Genomic DNA, 18,092 nt, shown 5'->3' with positions numbered 1-18,092 from the left:
TAAAAGCGGGGGGTGGTGGTGTTTTACAACGCCATAAAGAAAGAAGATCAGAAAATGCTGGGCGACGAAAAGGAAGGAGCAAATCTTGATGGCTCTTTGTCATAGAGCAGTGGTTCTCAACCTTCCTAATGCCGCGACCCCTTAGTAAAGGTCCTCTCGTTGTGGTGATCCCTAACCATAACGTTATTTTCGTTGCTATTTCTTTAATTTTGCAACTGTTATGAATCGTAATGTAAATATCTGATATGCAGGATATATTTTCATTCACTGGACCAAATTTGGCATAAATACCCGATACGCCCAGATTTGAATACTGGTGGGGTTGGAGGGGATTGACTTTGTCATTTGGGAATTTTGGAGTTGCTGGGATTTATAGTTCACCTAAAATCAAAGAGCATTCTAAACTTCACCAATGATGGAATTGAATCAAACTTAGCACACATGGCCAAAAGAAATACTGGGAGAGTCTGATGGACACTGACCTTGAATTTTTGGAGTTGTAGTTCACCTACATCCAGAGAACACTGTGGACTCAAACAGTGATGGATCTCGATCAAACTTGGCACAGATAATCAATATGCCCAAATGTGAACACTGGTAGAGTTTGGAGAAAACAGACCTTGCTATTTGGGAGTTGTAGTTGTTAGGATTCATAGTTCACCCACAATGAAATAGCATTCTGAACCTCACCAATGATAGAATTGGACCAAACTTTCCACACAGAACACCATGACAAAGAGAAAAAACGATGTTTTCTGATGGTCTTTGGTGACCCCTCTGACATCCCCTCGCGACCTCCACAGGGGTCCCGACCCCCAGGTTGAGAAACACTGCCATAGAGGATAGAGCAACAGCACCCCCTGGACCCATGCCCAACCTTCAATGGCATCAAAAACAGCTGGACACTGAGTTGAAACAAAACCACCTCCTTCTGTTCTGTCTGTGTATTGTCTATACAAAGCGACATTGAATGTTTGCTGTGTATGTGTACTGTGATCTGCCCTGAGTCCCCATCGAAGTGAAATGGGCGGAATATAAATAAAGTATTATTATTATTATTATTATTATTATTATTATTATTACCTCCAACAGACAAGATTTATTTTTCTCCCATCCTGGACATTATTCCACAGGTATACAAACCCACTTGCCTAGTTTCCAACAGACCTCACAATCTCTGAGGATGCCTGCCATAGATGTGGGTGAAATGTCAGAAGAGAATGCTTCTGGAACATGGCCAGACAGCCCAGAAAATCCACAGCAACTAAAAATGAAAATATTTTTTTAAATGCAAGACTGAACACTAGGTGGCGCTGAGTTGATAGATAGAAGGGGGAAAGGGAAGAGCATGGTCAAGAGAGCAGCCAGTGTTTCCAAATGCTGTCCATGGCTGACCATTTAGAGGTATTAAAAGGGTGAGATGTCAGAAGTGAGGTGGCGAAAGGGCAAGGGAAGCCACCGTGTGCATTTACCTCTATTCCACCAGGTTTGTGGGATCGGCCTCCTCGCTGTGCTGCCACCTCGGTGGAGCCCCTTCTCTCCTCCAGAGCATCGTGCATCAGCCTCCTGTGCCAGACCTTGGCTCACCTTGAGGAGATCCAGGGCTTGGTGAGATATAGCGCAGTCTTCCTTTCCAATGCATTGAATTACCCACCCATCCCTCTGGGGATGATATGGGCCGTGGCTTTATGTATGAGCCAACAATGTGATGTGGCGGCAAAAAAAGCCAATGGGATTTTGGCCTGCATCAATAGGAGCATAGTGTCTAGATCTAAGGAAGTAATGCTACCCCTCTATTCTGCTTTGGTTAGACCACATCTGGAATACTGTGTCCAATTCTGGGCCCCACAATTCAAGAGAGATATTGACAAGCTGGAATGTGTCCAGAGGAGGGCGACTAAAATGATCAGGGGTCTGGAGAACAAGCCCTATGAGGAGCGGCTTAGGGAACTGGGCATGTTTAGCCTGAAGAAGAGAAGGCTGAGAGGAGATATGATAGCCATGGATAAATATGTGAGAGGAAGCCACAGGGAGGAGGGAGCAAGCTTGTTTTCTGCTTCCTTGGAGACTAGGACGTGGAACAATGGCTTCAAACTACAAGAGAGGAGATTCCATCTGAACATTAGGAAGAACTTCCTGACTGTGAGAGCCGTTCAGCAGTGGAACTCTTTGCCCCGGAGTGTGGTGGAGGCTCCTTCTTTGGAAGCTTTTAAGCAGAGGCTGGATGGCCATTTGTCAGGGGTGATTTGAATGCAATATTCCTGCTTCTTGGCAGGGGGTTGGACTGGATGGCCCATGAGGTCTCTTCCAACTCTTTGATTCTATGATTCTATGATTCTATCTAGAGCAGTGGTTCTCATCTCAACCTTCCTAGTGCTGCGACCCCTGAATAACGTTCCTCATGTTGTGGTGACCCCCAACTATAAAATTATTTTTGTTGCTACTTCATAACTGCAATTTTGCAACTGTTATGAATCATAATGTAAATATCTGATATGCATATTATTTACTGGACCAAATTTGACACCAATACCCAATATGTCCAAATTGAATACTGGTGGGATTGGGGGGGTTGATTTTGTCATTTGGGAGTTGTAGTTGCTGCGATTTATAGTTCACCTACAGTCAAAGAGCATTCTGAACTTCACCAATGATAGAATTGAACCAATTCTACACAGGACCCCCATGACCAATAGAAAATAGAGGATGAGTTTGATAGGCATTGACCTTGAGTTTGAGAGTTGTAGTTCACCTATATCCAGAGAGCACTGTGGACTCAAACAATGATGGATCTGGACCAAACTTGGCACGAATATTCCATATGCTCAAATGTGAACACTGGTGGAGTTTGGGGAAAATAGACCTTGACATCCCAGTTGTAGTTGCTGGGATTTATAGTTCACCTACAATCAAAGAGCATTCTGAGCTCCACCAATGATAGAATTGAACCAAACTTCCCACACAGGACCCTCATGACCAATAGAAAATACAGGATGAGTTTGATGTGCATTGACCTTGAGTTGGAGAGTTGTAGTTCACTTATATCCAGAGAGCACTGTGGACTCAAACAATGATGGATCTGGACCAAACTTGGCGCGAATATTCCATATGCTTAAATGTGAACACTGGTGGAGTCTGGGGAAAATAGACCTTGACATCCCAGTTGTAGTTGCTGGGATTTATAGTTCACTTACAATCAAAGAGCATTCTGAACTCCACCAATGATAGAATTGAACCAAACTTCCCACACAGGACCCCCATGACCAATAGAAAATACAGGATGAGTTTGATGGGCATTGACCTTGAGTTGGAGAGTTGTAGTTCACCTATATCCAGAGAGCACCGTGGACTGAAACAATGATGGATCTGGACCAAACTTGGCATGAATATTCCATATGCTCAAATGTGAACACTGGTGGAGTTTGGGGAAAATAGACCTTGACATTTGGGAATTGTAGTTGCTGGGATTTATAGTTCACCTACAATCAAAGAGCATTCTGAACCCCACCAATGATAGAATTGGGCCAAAATTCCCACACTCCTATGACCAACAGAAAATACTATGTTTTCTGATGGTCTTTGGTGACCCTTTTGACACTCCTCTTGCGACCCTCTCAGGGGTCCCGACCCCCAGGTTGAGAAACACTGATCTAGAGCAAGCGCCCTCCAGGTGTTTTGGACTTCCACAATTCCTAACACCGCTCTCTCATTCCCACCAACTGGGCTTGAGATGGAGATGGGATCTCAGGTTTGTACAAGGGGATGCGGTTGGCCAAACAGCCTGGACCTGAATCGCCCATATACATTCTTTGTTTGTGTCTTCTTTGCCAGTCTTCCACCCCAGTGGACGTTCCCCACAAGCCTTTGCTGCGCTCCTTGGTGACGGTGCTGCAGTTCTGTGTGGGCCTTGCCGTCCCTGTCTCTGCTGTGGGAGCCACGTTGGGCAAGACCCTGATTGGTTGCTTCCGGGTTCAGCGGGCGGCCCTTGGGCTCCTTGCGGCACTCTCTCAATGGACAAGTAAGTCATTTGTTTCCCTCCCTGGCTGCACACACACACATATATGTTTTAGACACGTCCACCCAAGTTAGTTAGGTTGTAAGGTGAAGGTAAAGGTTTTCCCCTGACATCTATATCTATATAATAAAAGTGAATGTTTGTTTGTATGCGGAGGGAGGAAGGGCAGAAGTGTATGTGGCAGCTTTCTGATCGGCTGCCACTTTCACAGGCCACTGTGACCAACATGGGTGACACACCTGGACCAAACTTGGCACACATAACCCCCATGAACCCCATTACATCCTGGTGCGGTTTGGGGGAGGTGGACCATGGATTATGGGATCTGTAGTACTTTCAAATGGTGTGGTTCTCAGGGACCACTGTGGCCACCAACAAAGACCAATAAAGACCAAACTTGGCACACTGAGCCCACATGACCCATTCTACATCCTACTGCGGTTTGGAGGAGGGCAGACCATGGATGATGGGAGTTGATGTACCTCCACTCGCTTTCTGATACCGCCGTGACCCTCATCCAATGACAGAACAAGACCAAACTTGGCACACATAACCCCCATGACCCCTTTTACATCCTGGTGAGGTTTGGGGGAGGGTGGACAATGTATTATGGGATTTGTAGTACTTTCCAACACTTCAGTTCCCAGAGACCACCGAGGCTCCCAAAAATGACCAATAAAGATCAAACTTGGCACACAGAGCACCCATGACCATTTTACATCCTACTGCAGTTTGGAGGGGGATGGACCATGAATGATGGGACTTGAAGTACCTCCACTCATTTCCCAAGAGCACTACAACTCTCACCCAATGACTGATCAAGACCAAACTTGGCACACATAGCCCTCATGACTCACTCTACAACCTGGTGCAATTTGGAGGAGGATAGACCATGGACAGTGGGACTTGCAGTACCTTCACTAACTCCCTGAGAGCACTGCGAGCCACATAAATAACTGATAAAGACCAACCTTGACACACAATGCCTTTCTCAAAGAACCCGGGCAGCGCCGGGTTCCCAAGCTAGTTAAGAATAAAATAATGTAAATGTAATAATAACAAAAGAGTAGAATAATAAATGCAATAATAACAATAATAGATAGAATAAAATAATGTAATAATTAACAAGAATAGAGTAAAATAATAAATGTAATAATAATAATAATAATAATAACAACAACAGAATAAAGTAAAGGTTTTCCCCTGACATTAAGTCTAGTCATGTCCGACTCTGAGGATTGGTACTCCTCTCCATTTCTAAGCCAAAGAGCCGGCATTGTCTATAGACACCTCCAAGGTCATGTGGCCAGCATGATTGCATGGACTGCTGTTACCTTCCCACCGGAGCAGTACCTATTGATCTACTCACATACAGAGTAAAATCATCTAAATGTAATAATAAAAATAGAGTTCTAATTCCTGGCTGTTGTTCTCTGTATGTTTAGCCTCAGTTTGTGATGAAGACATCGACCAGGTCTTTGACATCCTTCTTGTCTACTTGAAGAGTCCAGATACCAGCCCTACTGTGAGTATATGCAGGAGTCACATCACTGAGAAATATCATTACTATTACTAGTATTGTTATTGTATTTTATTTACATACCACTCTATCTCCTCTCTCTGGGTGGTTTTCAGACAAAAGTGGCAAACACTCATGGCCTGGATGGGGGTGATGGCAGGGCCCTCCCAGGCCTGTTGGTGTTGTGGTGGCCTTGAGGAGGGTGATGGCGAGGTCTTCCTGGGCCTGTTGGTGATGCAACGGCTTGAAAGAAAGCAATGGTGAGGCCTTCCTGGGCGTGTTGGTGTTGTGGCAGCCTTGAGGAGGGTGATGGTGAGGCCTTCCTGGACGTGTGGGTGCCATGGTGGCTTTGATCAGGGTGATGGTGAGGCCTTCCTGGACCTGTTGGTGCTGTGGTGGCCTTGAGGAGGGTAATGGTGGGGCCTTCCTGGACCTGTGGGTGCTGTGGTGGCCTTGAGCAGGGTGATGGCGAGGCTCTTCTGGGCCTGTTGCTGCTGTAGCGGCTTGAAAGAAGGCAATGGTGAGGCCTTCCTGGGGGAGTTGGTGTTGTGGCAGCCTGGAGAAGGGCAATGTCAGCGCCCTCCTGGACCTGTTGGTGATGCAGCGGCTTGAAACAAGGCAATGATGAGGCCTTCGTGGGCCTGTTGGTGCCATGGTGGCTTGGAGGAGGGTGAAGGCGAGGCCCTCCTGGGCCCCTTGGTGTCATAGTGGCCTCAAGAAGGGCAATGGCAGGACCCTTCTGGGTTTGTTGGTGTCGCAATGGCCTCAAGGAGGGCAATGTTGGTCTCACAGAGGCCTCAAGGAGAACATTGATGAGGACCTCCTTGGCCCGTTGATGTCACGGCAGCCTCAAGGAGGTCAATGGCAGGACTCTCCTTGGCCCATTGGTGCCATGGTGACCTTGAGGAGGGTGAACTGGCCCTTCTGGGCCAGTTGGTGCCAAGAAGGACAGGAGGAGGGCAATGGTGAGGCCCTCCTGGGCCCATTGGTGTTGTGATTGCCTTGAGGAGGGTAATGGCAGGGTCCTCCTAGGCCTGTTGGTGTTGCGGTGGCCTCAAGGAGTGCAATGGCAGGGCCCTCCAGGGCCCATTGTTTTCACGGCTGCATCAAGGAGGGCAATGCTGAGGTCCTCCTAGGCCTGTTGGTGTCACAGTGGCCTCAAGGAAGGCAGTGGCAGGGCTCTCCTGGGTCCGTTGGTGCCGTGGTAGCCTTGAGAAGGGTGATGGCGAGGCCCTTCTGGGCTATTTGGTGCAGTGGTGGCCTGGAGGAGGGCAGTAGTGAGAGTTTATTCCAGGCATGGGCCAACTTTGGCCCTCCAGGTGTTTTGGACTTCAACTCCCACAATTCCTAACAGCCTGGAGGGCCAAAGTTGGCCCATGCCTGTTGTATTTTCCCTCTTAGCAGTCTATATTTTGCCCCAACCCTGATGCAGAAGGGGGGATGTTATGCTTCCTAGCTGCCATCTTGTTCTCCATTGCCAAAGAAGCCTTGAATACCAACGGAAGATGATATGGAAGCTTCTGGGCAGACATCATGTTGGTGGGAGTGTGGAAAGGCAAACTGTTTTCCTCCTTTTATCGTTTTGTGGGTACTTCCGTCACAAATTTTGAGGATCCCCCCTTATCCCTCCGCAGGTTCTGAAGAAGACCTTTCAGGCAACTCTGAAGTGGTTTCTGAACACCTTGGAGCCATCTGGATCGACTGCTGACTTCCAACGGCATCAGCAAGTTTTCAGAGGTATCTCTCTCATAGCTAAAGAACGATAAACTAGGTCACCATTAAAGGAAGCAGATGTATAGCTGATGGGCTGACAAACATATCTCTCTCCCTCCCCTCTCCACCAGGCAGATCTATTAACTATAACCCAGCAAATTCATCAGTAGACCTTGTATATATATATATACTCAAGTCTATATTTACTTGAGTATAAGCTGAGTTTTTCAGCCCTTTTTTCGGCTGAAAAAGCCCCTCTTGGCTTATACTCAAATCAGGGTTATTTATTATTTTACTCTGTTATTATTATTTTAATTACATTTATTATTTTACTCTAATTATTATTATTATTACATCCACATTATTTTACTCTATTATTTTTTTACTCTATTATTATTATTACATTTATTTTACTGTATTATTGTTATTATTACATTTACCTTATTTTACTCTAATATTATTTTATTACATTTATTAATTTATTCTTTATTATTATTATTACATTCACATTATTTTACTTTATTATTATTACATTTATTATTTTACTCTATTATCATTATCATTACATTTATTTTACTCTATTATTGTTGTTATTACATTTACATTATCTTACTCTATTTTTATTTTATTTATTATTTTACTCTATTATTATTTTAGTCATTATTTTACTCTATCATTATTTTTATTACATTTATTATTTTACTCTATTATATATATTATTTTACTCTATTATTGTTGTTACAGTGTTTTAAATTAAGAGACATATATTATTAATTTTTTTAATTGATCTTGTTATGGTTTTATATTATATGTCAGTGTTTTTAAACGTTTTATGCTGTTGTTGGGATCTGAATTGTTGCCTCTTTTAATTGCATTGAATTGTTGCCTCTGTTAACTGCCCTGAGTCGCCTGTGGGCTGAGAGGGGCAGTATACAAATATAGTAAATAAATAAATAAATAAATTTATTATTTCACTTCATTGCTATTATTACATTTATTATTTTACTCTATTATTATTATATATTATTTTGCTCTATTATTATTACATTCATTATTTTACTCTATTATTATTACATGTATTATTTTACTCAATTATTACTGTTATTACATTTATTGTTTGTATCATTTTACTCTGTTATTACTGTTACTATTGCATTTTGATTATTTTACTCTATTATCATTACATTTATTATTTTACTCTATTATTATTATTATGTATTATTTTGCTCTATTATTATTACATTTATTATTTTACTCTATTATTATTGCATGTATTATTTTACTCAATTATTACTGTTATTACATTTATTATTTGTATCATTTTACTCTATTATTACTGTTACTATTGCGTTTTGATTATTTTACTGTATTATTATTACATTTATTATTTTACTCTCCTTATTATTATTGGAAGGATACGTAAGCACATTTTCATTGAAGAAGGTTAGAATAATCAGAGTTTAATCAGAGTTAGTCTTATCTTAAATTACAGTTTTATGTAAATATTCAAAACTATTGAACCTACCGATGCCTCAATTAATATCATTTTATTGGTATATATTTATTTTGAAATTGACCCCTAACTGCTGCATTTCCCACCCTAGGTTTAGACTCGAGTCAATACGTTTTTCCAGTTTTTTTGTGGTATAATTAGGTGCCGAGGCTTATATTTGTGTCGGCTTGTACTCGAGTATATACGGTATTTCTTTTTTATCAGTAGGAGCAGTTGTGTCTGCATTGACAAGGGGCTGGAACAGACTGCTTCTAAAATTCTCTCTCGTCGCCTGCATCTATCCTTTTCCACAGATATTTTCGCTGTATTACAAAAACGCATGTGCAGCCCCAGCTGGGAAGTGCGTGACTCGGCCTTGGAGTTCCTCACGTTGGTGATGAAGGACTTGAAAGGTAAACACACGGCTGGAAGGGAACCACAGCCAAGTGGCTTGAGGGGCTAAGCAAGATTTCTGTGCTGAAAGGCAGTCCGTCTATAATTCAGAGAGACATGGCTTTCCCTGCCATGCCCTTCTCATGAGCTTCTCCAACTGCTTCTCCCAACTTGGTCCCTTGCTGATGCTTTGGACTTCATTTCCCATGATCCTTCATCACTGGCCATGTTAGCTGGGGCTGATGGGAGCTGCAGTTCAAAACACAAAGGCTGGCAATAGTTGGAGAACCTTTTCCAGAATGCTTGGCTTGTCCTTGTTTACATACCAGGAATATTTCTGCAGAAGGATTTCCTTGAGCACATTCCTGCCTTTGCCCTGGGACTGGAGGGTTTGGAGGTGCTGAATATTTGTCTCATCAGCCACTGTACGCTTGCCAACATCCGCTCTCAGGATTTGCTGAATAGGCCAGTATCTCTCAAAGTCCGGCTTTTGTTTGAAGAGAAGGGCGAGGCTCTCTGTTTCTAGAGCAGGGAGGGAACACATGGACCACATAGGGAAGTTTTCCATGCGCTCCTATTTGACCCCAAACGGGTTAATAAGTGGTGCATGACTTGCAATATGTGTGTATATGTATGTATTGGCCAAAAATGGAAACTGGAAGGGACATCATTTGGGAGCAGTTTTCAGAATCTGACAGTCAACCATGTTGGCGAGTGGGCTTATTAACAAAGGACCTCCTCATAAATGTACAGCAGAGTAACTTTTTAGCAACAGCATGACCCAGCACCAGTAGCCCAAAGTGATAAAAAGAACAAAAACACACAGACCAATGTTATCTCTTCCATAGGAGCTTTTATTTATACCAAAATAATATGGTTACACTATTTACAAGAACAAGGTTTCCATAATACGAACAAAGTTCTTTATACTTCCTTCTTCGCTTCCACGCTGGGCTCCTTTCTCATGCAGATAAACAGCTTCGCTCTCACAGAGCCTCTTCTCACAACAAAGTTACACAGAAGCTTCACACAGTAGCTTTTTACAACAGCAGCCTTCACACATAATGGCCTTCAATCTGGGGCTTCTCTCACTGAAGCTTCTCACACACCAGGCCTACTCACACTGAGGCATACTACCACTGAAGCCTACCTCACACTGAGGCCTACCTCACACAGAGCCCCTCTCACATTAGGGCTCTCTCAGACTGAGGCGATTTCCCCACAAAGGCGATTTAACACTGAGGCATGCTAACACACTGCAGTCTTCTCTCACTGGGACCTCTCACAGACTGAGGGCTCCCTCAGACAGACTGACTACTACCACTGAAGCCTACCTCACACTGAGGCCTTTCTCCCACTGAGGCTCTCTCACATTGGGGCTCTCTCAGACTGAGGTGTTTTTCCCACAAAGACAATTTAACACTGAAGCATGCTAATACACTGAAGCCTTCTCTCACTGAGACATCTCACAGACTGAGGGCTCCCTCAGACAGACTGACTACTACCACTGGAGCCTACCTCCCACTGAGGCCTTTCTCCCACTGAGGCCCTCTCACATTAGGGCTCTCTCAGACTGAGGTGTTTTTCCCACAAAGGTGATTGTACACTGAGGCATGCTAACACACTGAAGCCTTCTCTCACTGGGACCTCTCACAGACTGAGGGATGCTAACACTGAGGGCTCCCTCAGACAGACTGACTACTACCACTGAAGCCTACCTCCCACTGAGGCCTTTCTCCCACTGAGGCCCCCTCACATTAGGTCTCTCAGACTGAGGCATTTTTCCCACAAAGGCAATTTAACACTGAGGTCTACTAGCACACTGAGGTCCTTCTCCCACTGAGACCTCTCACAGACTGAGGACTACCAAGCTACAGGTACACCTGCTTATATAGAACGGCAGCTTTTGCTGAGTCATTGCATTGATTTAACCTTTTCAGTGCTTGACTCACAGTAGCTTTTGCAGTTTCTCAAGTCGCTCCTGACATGACCAAAAAAAAGTAGCTTTTTACACACAGAAGCATTCACACACAATAGCCTTCAATCTGAGGATTCTCTCACCAAAGCTTCTCACACACCAGGCCTACTCACACCAAGGCCTACTAACACACTGAGGCCCTTCTCCCACTGAGCTCTCTCAGAAACCAAGGGCTGCTAACACTGAGGGCTCCCTCAGACTGACAGCCTTTCTCCCACAAAGGTGAACTAACACTGAGGCCTACGAACACACTGAGGTCCTTCTCCCACAGATGCTTTCTCACAGACGGAGACCTTTCTCCCACTATTTATTTGTCGTGTCAGGGCAACCAGTCAATTATATTACATTTCTAACAGAACAGAGCAAACAAACAGGCAAAATACAAAATGTGTGAGTTTCGTAGTTGATTAAATGTCCTTTGACCAGTATCTGGCCACTTGGAGTGCCTCTGGTGTTGCCGCAAGAAGGTCCTCCATTGTGCATGTGGCAGGGCTCAGGTTGCATTGCAGCAGGTGGTCAGTGGTTTGCTCTTCTCCACACTCGCATGTCGAGGATTCCACTTTGTGGCCCCATTTCTTAAGGTTGGCTCGGCATCTCGTGGTGCCAGAGCGCAGTCTGTTCAGCACCTTCCAAGTCGCCCAGTCCTCTGTGTGCCCAGGGGGGAGTCTCTCATTTGGTATCAGCCATTGGTTGAGGTTCTGGATTTGAGCCTGCCACTTTTGGACTCTCGCTTGCTGAGGTGTTTCAGCGAGTGTCTCTGTAGATCTTAGAAAACTATTTCTAGATTTAAGTCGTTGACGTGCTGGCTGATACACAAACAGGGGATGAGCTGGAGATGTCTCTGCCTTGGTCCTTTCACTATTGGCTGCTACTTCCCGGCGGATGTCAGGTGGTGCAATACCGGCTAAGCAGTGTAATTTTTCCAGTGGTGTAGGGCACAGGCACCCCGTGATAATGCGGCATGTCTCATTAAGAGCCACATCCACTGTTTTAGTGTGGTGAGATGTGTTCCACACTTTCTCCCACTGTGGCAAACTAACACAGAAGCCTACTAAGGTACAGGCACACCTGCTTATATAGAACTGCAGCTTTTGCTGAGTCATTGCATCCATTTAACCCTTTCAGTGCTTGATTCACAGTGGCTTTTTACACACAGCAGCCTTCACACACAATGGCCTACAACCTGAGGATTCCCTCACCGAAGCTTCTCATGCACCAGGCCTACTGAGGCCCTTCTCCCACTGAGACCTCTCACAGATTGAGGGCTGCTAACACTGAGGGGTCCCTCAAACTGACAGCCTTTCTCCCACAAAGTGAACTAACACTGAGGCCTCCTAACACACTTTTTTTTGTCGTGTCAGGAGCGACTTGAGAAACCGCAAGTCGCTTCTGATGTGAGAGAATTGGCCATCGGCAAGGACGTTGTCCAGGGGACGCCCGGATGATTGGAGGTTTTTATCATCCTTGTGGGAGGCTTCTCTCATGTCCCCGCTTGGGGAGCTGGAGCTGACAGAGGGAGCTCATGCGCCTCTCCCCGGATTTGAACCTGCGACCTGTTGATCTTCAGTCCTGCCGGCACAGGGGTTTAACCCACTGCACCACCGGGGGCTCCACTCCTAACACACTGAGGCCTACTAACACACTGAGGCCTAATAACACACTGAGGCCTACTAACACACTGAGGTCCTTCACTCAGAGATTTTCTCACAGACTGAGGCCTTTCTCCCACTGAGGCAAACTAACACAGAGGCCTACTAAGCTACAGGCACACCTGCTTATATAGAACTGCAGCTTTTGCTGAGTCATTGCATCCATTTAACCTTTTCAGTGCTTGACTCATGTTTTAATTTAAAAATACTTAGTTAATTTTTAATATTTCTGACAATCCATAGGGGTGAAAACATGCCCCCAAGTTTCTACAGTGCTCTCCCCCTATAAAGGAAGGCATAGGTGTGGAATGGTGTTGTGACTCAGTTTGACTCTGAGTCTGAAGCTGAACCCTGTGGGTCTTGTGAGCCAGAGTTTCCTGATGAGGAGGATGATGGGTTGCAGATTTCTGTTCACTCAGACAGGGTTGAAGGTGAGGCTGCAGAAGGGGAAACAACAAGTCAGTTCTCAGGGGAAAAGAATGTCAGTGCTGAGACTGATAATGGGAGTAAATTCCCACACTGCCAGGTGTCTTCGCCTCCTTTGCCTTCCCACGATGATCCAGCCCAGCTGGTAACCCAAGATAAGGGATTAGAGAGCCATGAAGATAATGAATTAATGAACAGGCAAGATCACCTGCAATTAAGGGTCCGGAGAAGTTCTCACTTAGCTAGTAAGCGAGAGGCCAAGTCGGCCAAGAGTCATCGCAATGCGTTCATGATTGCAAAGGATATTTAGCCTTCTCAATGACACATAGGCGTTATCAGTTCAACGTGGCTCTTTCCATGCAAACTTCTATGGATTAACCTTGGTTTCAAGCAGCACGCTTCTGGCTTCCTGTGTCTGGGATTTTGGGTTCTTGAGTTCAACTATTTTCATGGACTATTGTTTGACCATTGCTTAAAGGATTATACTTCATGTGTTTGCTTTTGGATCTTGGGAACTGTGTCTTTGCATTTAAGCCTTTTTTTGGAACTTTGCTTTTGTTATACTATGTTTTGACTTTGCCTTTTCTTCAATAAACTACAAAGTCTACAGCTTTGGGAGCAAGGTGAAAACTACCCTGAGTAGCAACAAATGGAATGGAGCAATATGTGTAAGCCTGTGTCTCCTCTCTGCAGGGCGGCAGTGGTTCTGGGAAGCGCTGCTCCTGTCTGAGGTGCCGGCTCTTGCAGAGAGCCTCCTCGACGACCCGGAGAGCTACGTCCGAGCCACTGCTGTGAAGGCCTTGGGGCAGTTTTCCCTCATGGTCGCTGTTGACTCACATGGCAGTGGGGATCGCAAAGAGGTACAGTATTTGTCTGAGTGGACATTTTGTCCTGCAGCTACTTTTTCAACCACCGTTCTTGACTTTTCCAAGGTTCCTTTTTCTGAAAACTTTTAAAAAATCCCTTAAATTTTTAGCTGTATTAATATTTCTGAAAGTTGGAGGGAATGATTCCCTGTTATCTTGGATAGAAAATTCAAGGAGATCCTGTAACGTTTGGATGTCTCTCAACTTTCGCCAAAAACTCCATGTATAAGTCAAACTTCATGAAATTTGGTGGGCTAACATGTGGAAATGTGTTCTACCACTGTAGCAAGTTTCATCAGGATAGCTCAAAAAGTGAGTGAGAGAGGAGCCCCTGAAGTTTCCCCACTGCCAGTCGTTGTGCAATCGCGACTGCCATTAACGAAATACTTACGAAGATTCGTAAGTTTCATTAGAGTTCTGAAACTTTTATCCTCAAAATTTGGAAAGAACTTTTGAACACATTTTTTTTTTGAATCGCACATGCTTTTCTTGACTAGTGGTGTTCAGGTGGTCTCTATGATCATGGAGATTCACATTTGCCAAACGGAGGTGACATTTTTTACTTTTTTTAATAAGGTAATGAAGCACTCGAATTTCCAATAAGTTATGGAATTTCCAATAGATCTTTATAGATTTCAGCAGGGATCCCATCAGGTCCACTGGCTTTGTTAATTTTTTGTTGGTTGATGGCATTGCTGACTTCTTCCAGACTAGGCAGTTTGGAAGATCTACCTATGGGTAGATCAGTAAGGTAACGGTGCTCCATGCAGTCATGCCGGCCACATGACGTTGGAGGTGTCTATGGACAACTCCAGCTCTTGGGCTTAGAAATGGAGATGAGCACCAACCCCCAGAGTTGGATACGACTTGACTTAATTTCAGGGGGAAACCTTTACCTTTGACATGCCTATTAGCTAGCCGCACTTTTTTTCCAGGACAGTGTTCCATCCCCATCTCTCCTACTTATATTTTTCTTATTCCAGAAGCCAGTCAACATTGGGGCTTCACAGAAAGAGTGAGGAGAGGGATCCCATTTAGTTCCCCCTCCTGTTTTCTTTGCTGGCTTTGCGTTCCCCCAAGTCTGCCAATTTGGCCCTCTCACGTGTTGATATTTCTGTATCGCTGTATACAGCTCCACAGTCAGAATGTTGACCTTAGCAGATAGGATTCCATCTTGAGGATTTTTTTCATGTTAGGAGCAACTTGAGAAACTGCAAGTCGCTTCTGGTGTGAGAGAATTGATCGTCTGCAAGGACGTTGCCCAGGGGACTCCCGGATGTGTTACCACTTTGTGGGAGGCTCTCATGTTTACCACTCTGTGGGAGGCTCTCATGTCCCCACATGGGAAGCTGGAACTGTCAGATGGGAGCTCACCCCACTCCCCAGATTCGAACCGCTGACCTTTTGGTCAGCAGTCCTGCCGGCACAAGGGTTTAACCCATTGTGCCACTGGGTATTCATCTTGTGGATGTCAGTTAGACTAGATTAGAGAGATCTAGACTAGAGTGAGATGAGAAACAGTAATGTGTGAGAAAAGATCTTGGAGTCCTCGTGGACAACAAGTTACACATGAGCCAACAATGTGATGCGGCAACAAAAAAGCCAATGGGATTTTGGCCTGCTTCAATAGGAGTCTAGTGTCAAGATCAAGAGAAATCATGCTCCCCATGCTCTATTCCAGTGGTTCTCAACCTGGGGTCCCCAGATGTTTTTGGCCTACAACTCCCAGAAACCTCAGCCAGTTTATCAGCTGTTAGGATTTCTGGGAGTTGTAGGCATCTGGGGACCCCAGGTTGAGAACCACTGCTCTATTCTGCCTTGGTCAGGCCACACCTGGAATATTGTGTCTAATTCTGGGCACCACAATTCAAGAGAGATATTGACAAGCTGGAATGTGTCCAGAGGAGGGCGACTCAAATGATCAAGGGTCTGGAGAACAAGCCCTATGAGGAGTGGCTTAAAGAGCTGGGCATGTTTAGCCTGCAGAAGAGAAGACTGAGAGGAGACATGATGAGGTGCATGTATAAATATGTGAGAGGAAGTCACAGGGAGGAGGGAGTGAACTTATTTTCTGCTTCCCTGAAGACTAGGATGCAGAACAATGGCTTCAAACTACAAGAAAGGAGATTAGGAAGAACTTCCTGACTGTGAGAACTGTTCAGCAGTGGAACTCTCTACCCCAGAGTGTGGTGGAGGCTCCTCCTTTGGAAGCTTTTAAACAGAGGCTGGATAGCCATCTGTCGGGGGTGCTTTGAGTCCAATTTTCCTGTTTCTTAGCAGAATGGGGTTGGACTGGATAGCCCATGAGGTCCCTTCCAACTGTAGGATTCTATTCTAGTAGCCTTCAACCTGGGGCTTCTCTCACCAAAGCTTCTCACACAAGTCCTACTCACTCTGAGGCCTACCTCACACCGAGGCCTTTCTCACACTGAGGCCTTCTCACACTGAGGCAAATTAACACTGAGGCTTTTCTCCAACTGATTCTAATAAATGACTTTCATGTTCCGTGTTTCTTTTTGCTGTTGCCTTCAAGGCTGGTGGTGTTGGCACTCGCTTGCTGCAAATCTTGACCACGGACACCGAAGGCTTCCCTCGCAGAGCCGTGATTGGCGTCTTCATTGACTGGCTACGGGAGAGCCACCCGGACGTCCTATCCGCCCCTGAGCCGTTCGTTTCCGACGTGATGCAAGCCGTGAGCAGGGACTTGGACTGGGAAGTCAAGGTTTCCGGCCTGGAACTGGCAGAGGCTTTCGCTGCCCAAACATTTGCACGGTTTGGGCTTGTCAAGTGTCCGTACACCACCGATTGCTTGCCGTCCGGCAGCGTGCCTTCCCACCTTCCCGAACTGATGCAGATCTTCTCTCGAGTGAAGCTGTTTGAGTTCCTGTTCAGAGCCCTTCAGGACTGTGACCGGCCGGTTGCGCTGAAAGCCTGCCGAGTCCTCCTTGCTGTGAAACCAAAGATTTGTAAAGACAGCTGCACGGAGCCAGAGAAGAGCTTAGAACAGAATGGGGGAACTCGGCCCGAGGAATTGCCTGGGGATGCATCTCCTTCTGCATTGATCCATACCATTGGGGAGTCTTGTGAGCAATTTCTACGGGATCCTGAGTCCCTGCCCACAGTTTTAAAGTCAATGGACCTGGAGGCATTGGAAAGATCTCTGGATCTCAGTAGCGATCACCTGGAGCAGAGCCCACAGTCCCTCTTGCAGGATATCCTCTCGGCCTCGGGGCACGTAGAAGAGAACGAAGCAGACTGCTACTGATGTCTAAGCCGTGGCTCAGAGATCTCCAGCTTGAAGGGCTAGCTGCTTTTCGGCTGCGTTCAAACAGCCTTCCTCTGTCCCCGAGAGCACAAAGGGCTATTTTGTAAAGATGGACACTCCCAGTGAAGGTTTTCCTAGAAGAGTCATCTCCATGTGTCGGAATCACGTTGTGAATCTCCTCTGAGAGGAGCTGAGTAACATTCATAAGAACATTCAGAGACTGACAGGACGCTCCCTCTGAAAATTGCAAATCTATATAAATAAAAATATAATGTTTGTTTGTGGGATGAACAGAACTCAAAAACCAGTGGGCGAATTGACACCAAATTTGGACACAAGACACCTAACAACCCAATGTATGTCCATCACTCAAAAAATTGATTTTGTCATTTGGGAGTTGTAGTTGCTGGGATTTATAGTTCACCTACAATCTAAGAGCATTCTGAACCCCACCAACAATAGAATTGGGCCAAACCTCCCACACAGAACCCCCATGTGGGCTACAGCAATGCGTGGCAGGGGACGGCTAGTAATCTATATAAATAAAAATGTAATGTTAGTTTGTGGGATTAACAGAACTCAAAAACCAGTGGGCGAATTGACACCAAATTTGGACACAATACCCCTAACAACCCAATGTATGTCCTTCACTCACAAAAATACTGAAAAACACAGCGGAAGGGACTTAAAAACCCCAAAAAGCTAAATGATGAAAAGCTAAATGAGAATACAGAAAAAAAGGGAATAAAGAGGGAGGGATGGGGGGAGAAAGAAAG

At 45.1% G+C, this 18,092-nt stretch overlaps 1 protein-coding gene across 1 annotated transcript in view; it reads left to right on the top strand.

Moving 5' to 3' along the window:
- LOC137095332 (BRCA1-associated ATM activator 1-like) overlaps window positions 1–17,620 on the top strand; it is a 30,966-nt gene extending 13,346 nt beyond the window's left edge. Inside the window, exons 7-13 of the mRNA XM_067461847.1 lie at window positions 1,487–1,608; window positions 3,832–4,018; window positions 5,461–5,540; window positions 7,169–7,271; window positions 9,054–9,152; window positions 13,879–14,045; window positions 16,585–17,620. Of these exons, the coding sequence (XP_067317948.1) occupies window positions 1,487–1,608; window positions 3,832–4,018; window positions 5,461–5,540; window positions 7,169–7,271; window positions 9,054–9,152; window positions 13,879–14,045; window positions 16,585–17,316 (1,490 nt within the window). The 3' untranslated portion in view covers window positions 17,317–17,620. The remainder of the gene's footprint in view (window positions 1–1,486; window positions 1,609–3,831; window positions 4,019–5,460; window positions 5,541–7,168; window positions 7,272–9,053; window positions 9,153–13,878; window positions 14,046–16,584) is intronic.
- The last annotated feature ends 472 nt before the right edge of the window (window positions 17,621–18,092 follow it).

This window comes from Anolis sagrei, chromosome Y, assembly GCF_037176765.1.
Source record: "Anolis sagrei isolate rAnoSag1 chromosome Y, rAnoSag1.mat, whole genome shotgun sequence".
NCBI lineage: Eukaryota > Metazoa > Chordata > Lepidosauria > Squamata > Dactyloidae > Anolis > Anolis sagrei.
The sequence above is the reverse complement of the archived record's forward strand: the minus strand, read 5'-3'. Positions and strand labels throughout refer to the sequence as shown.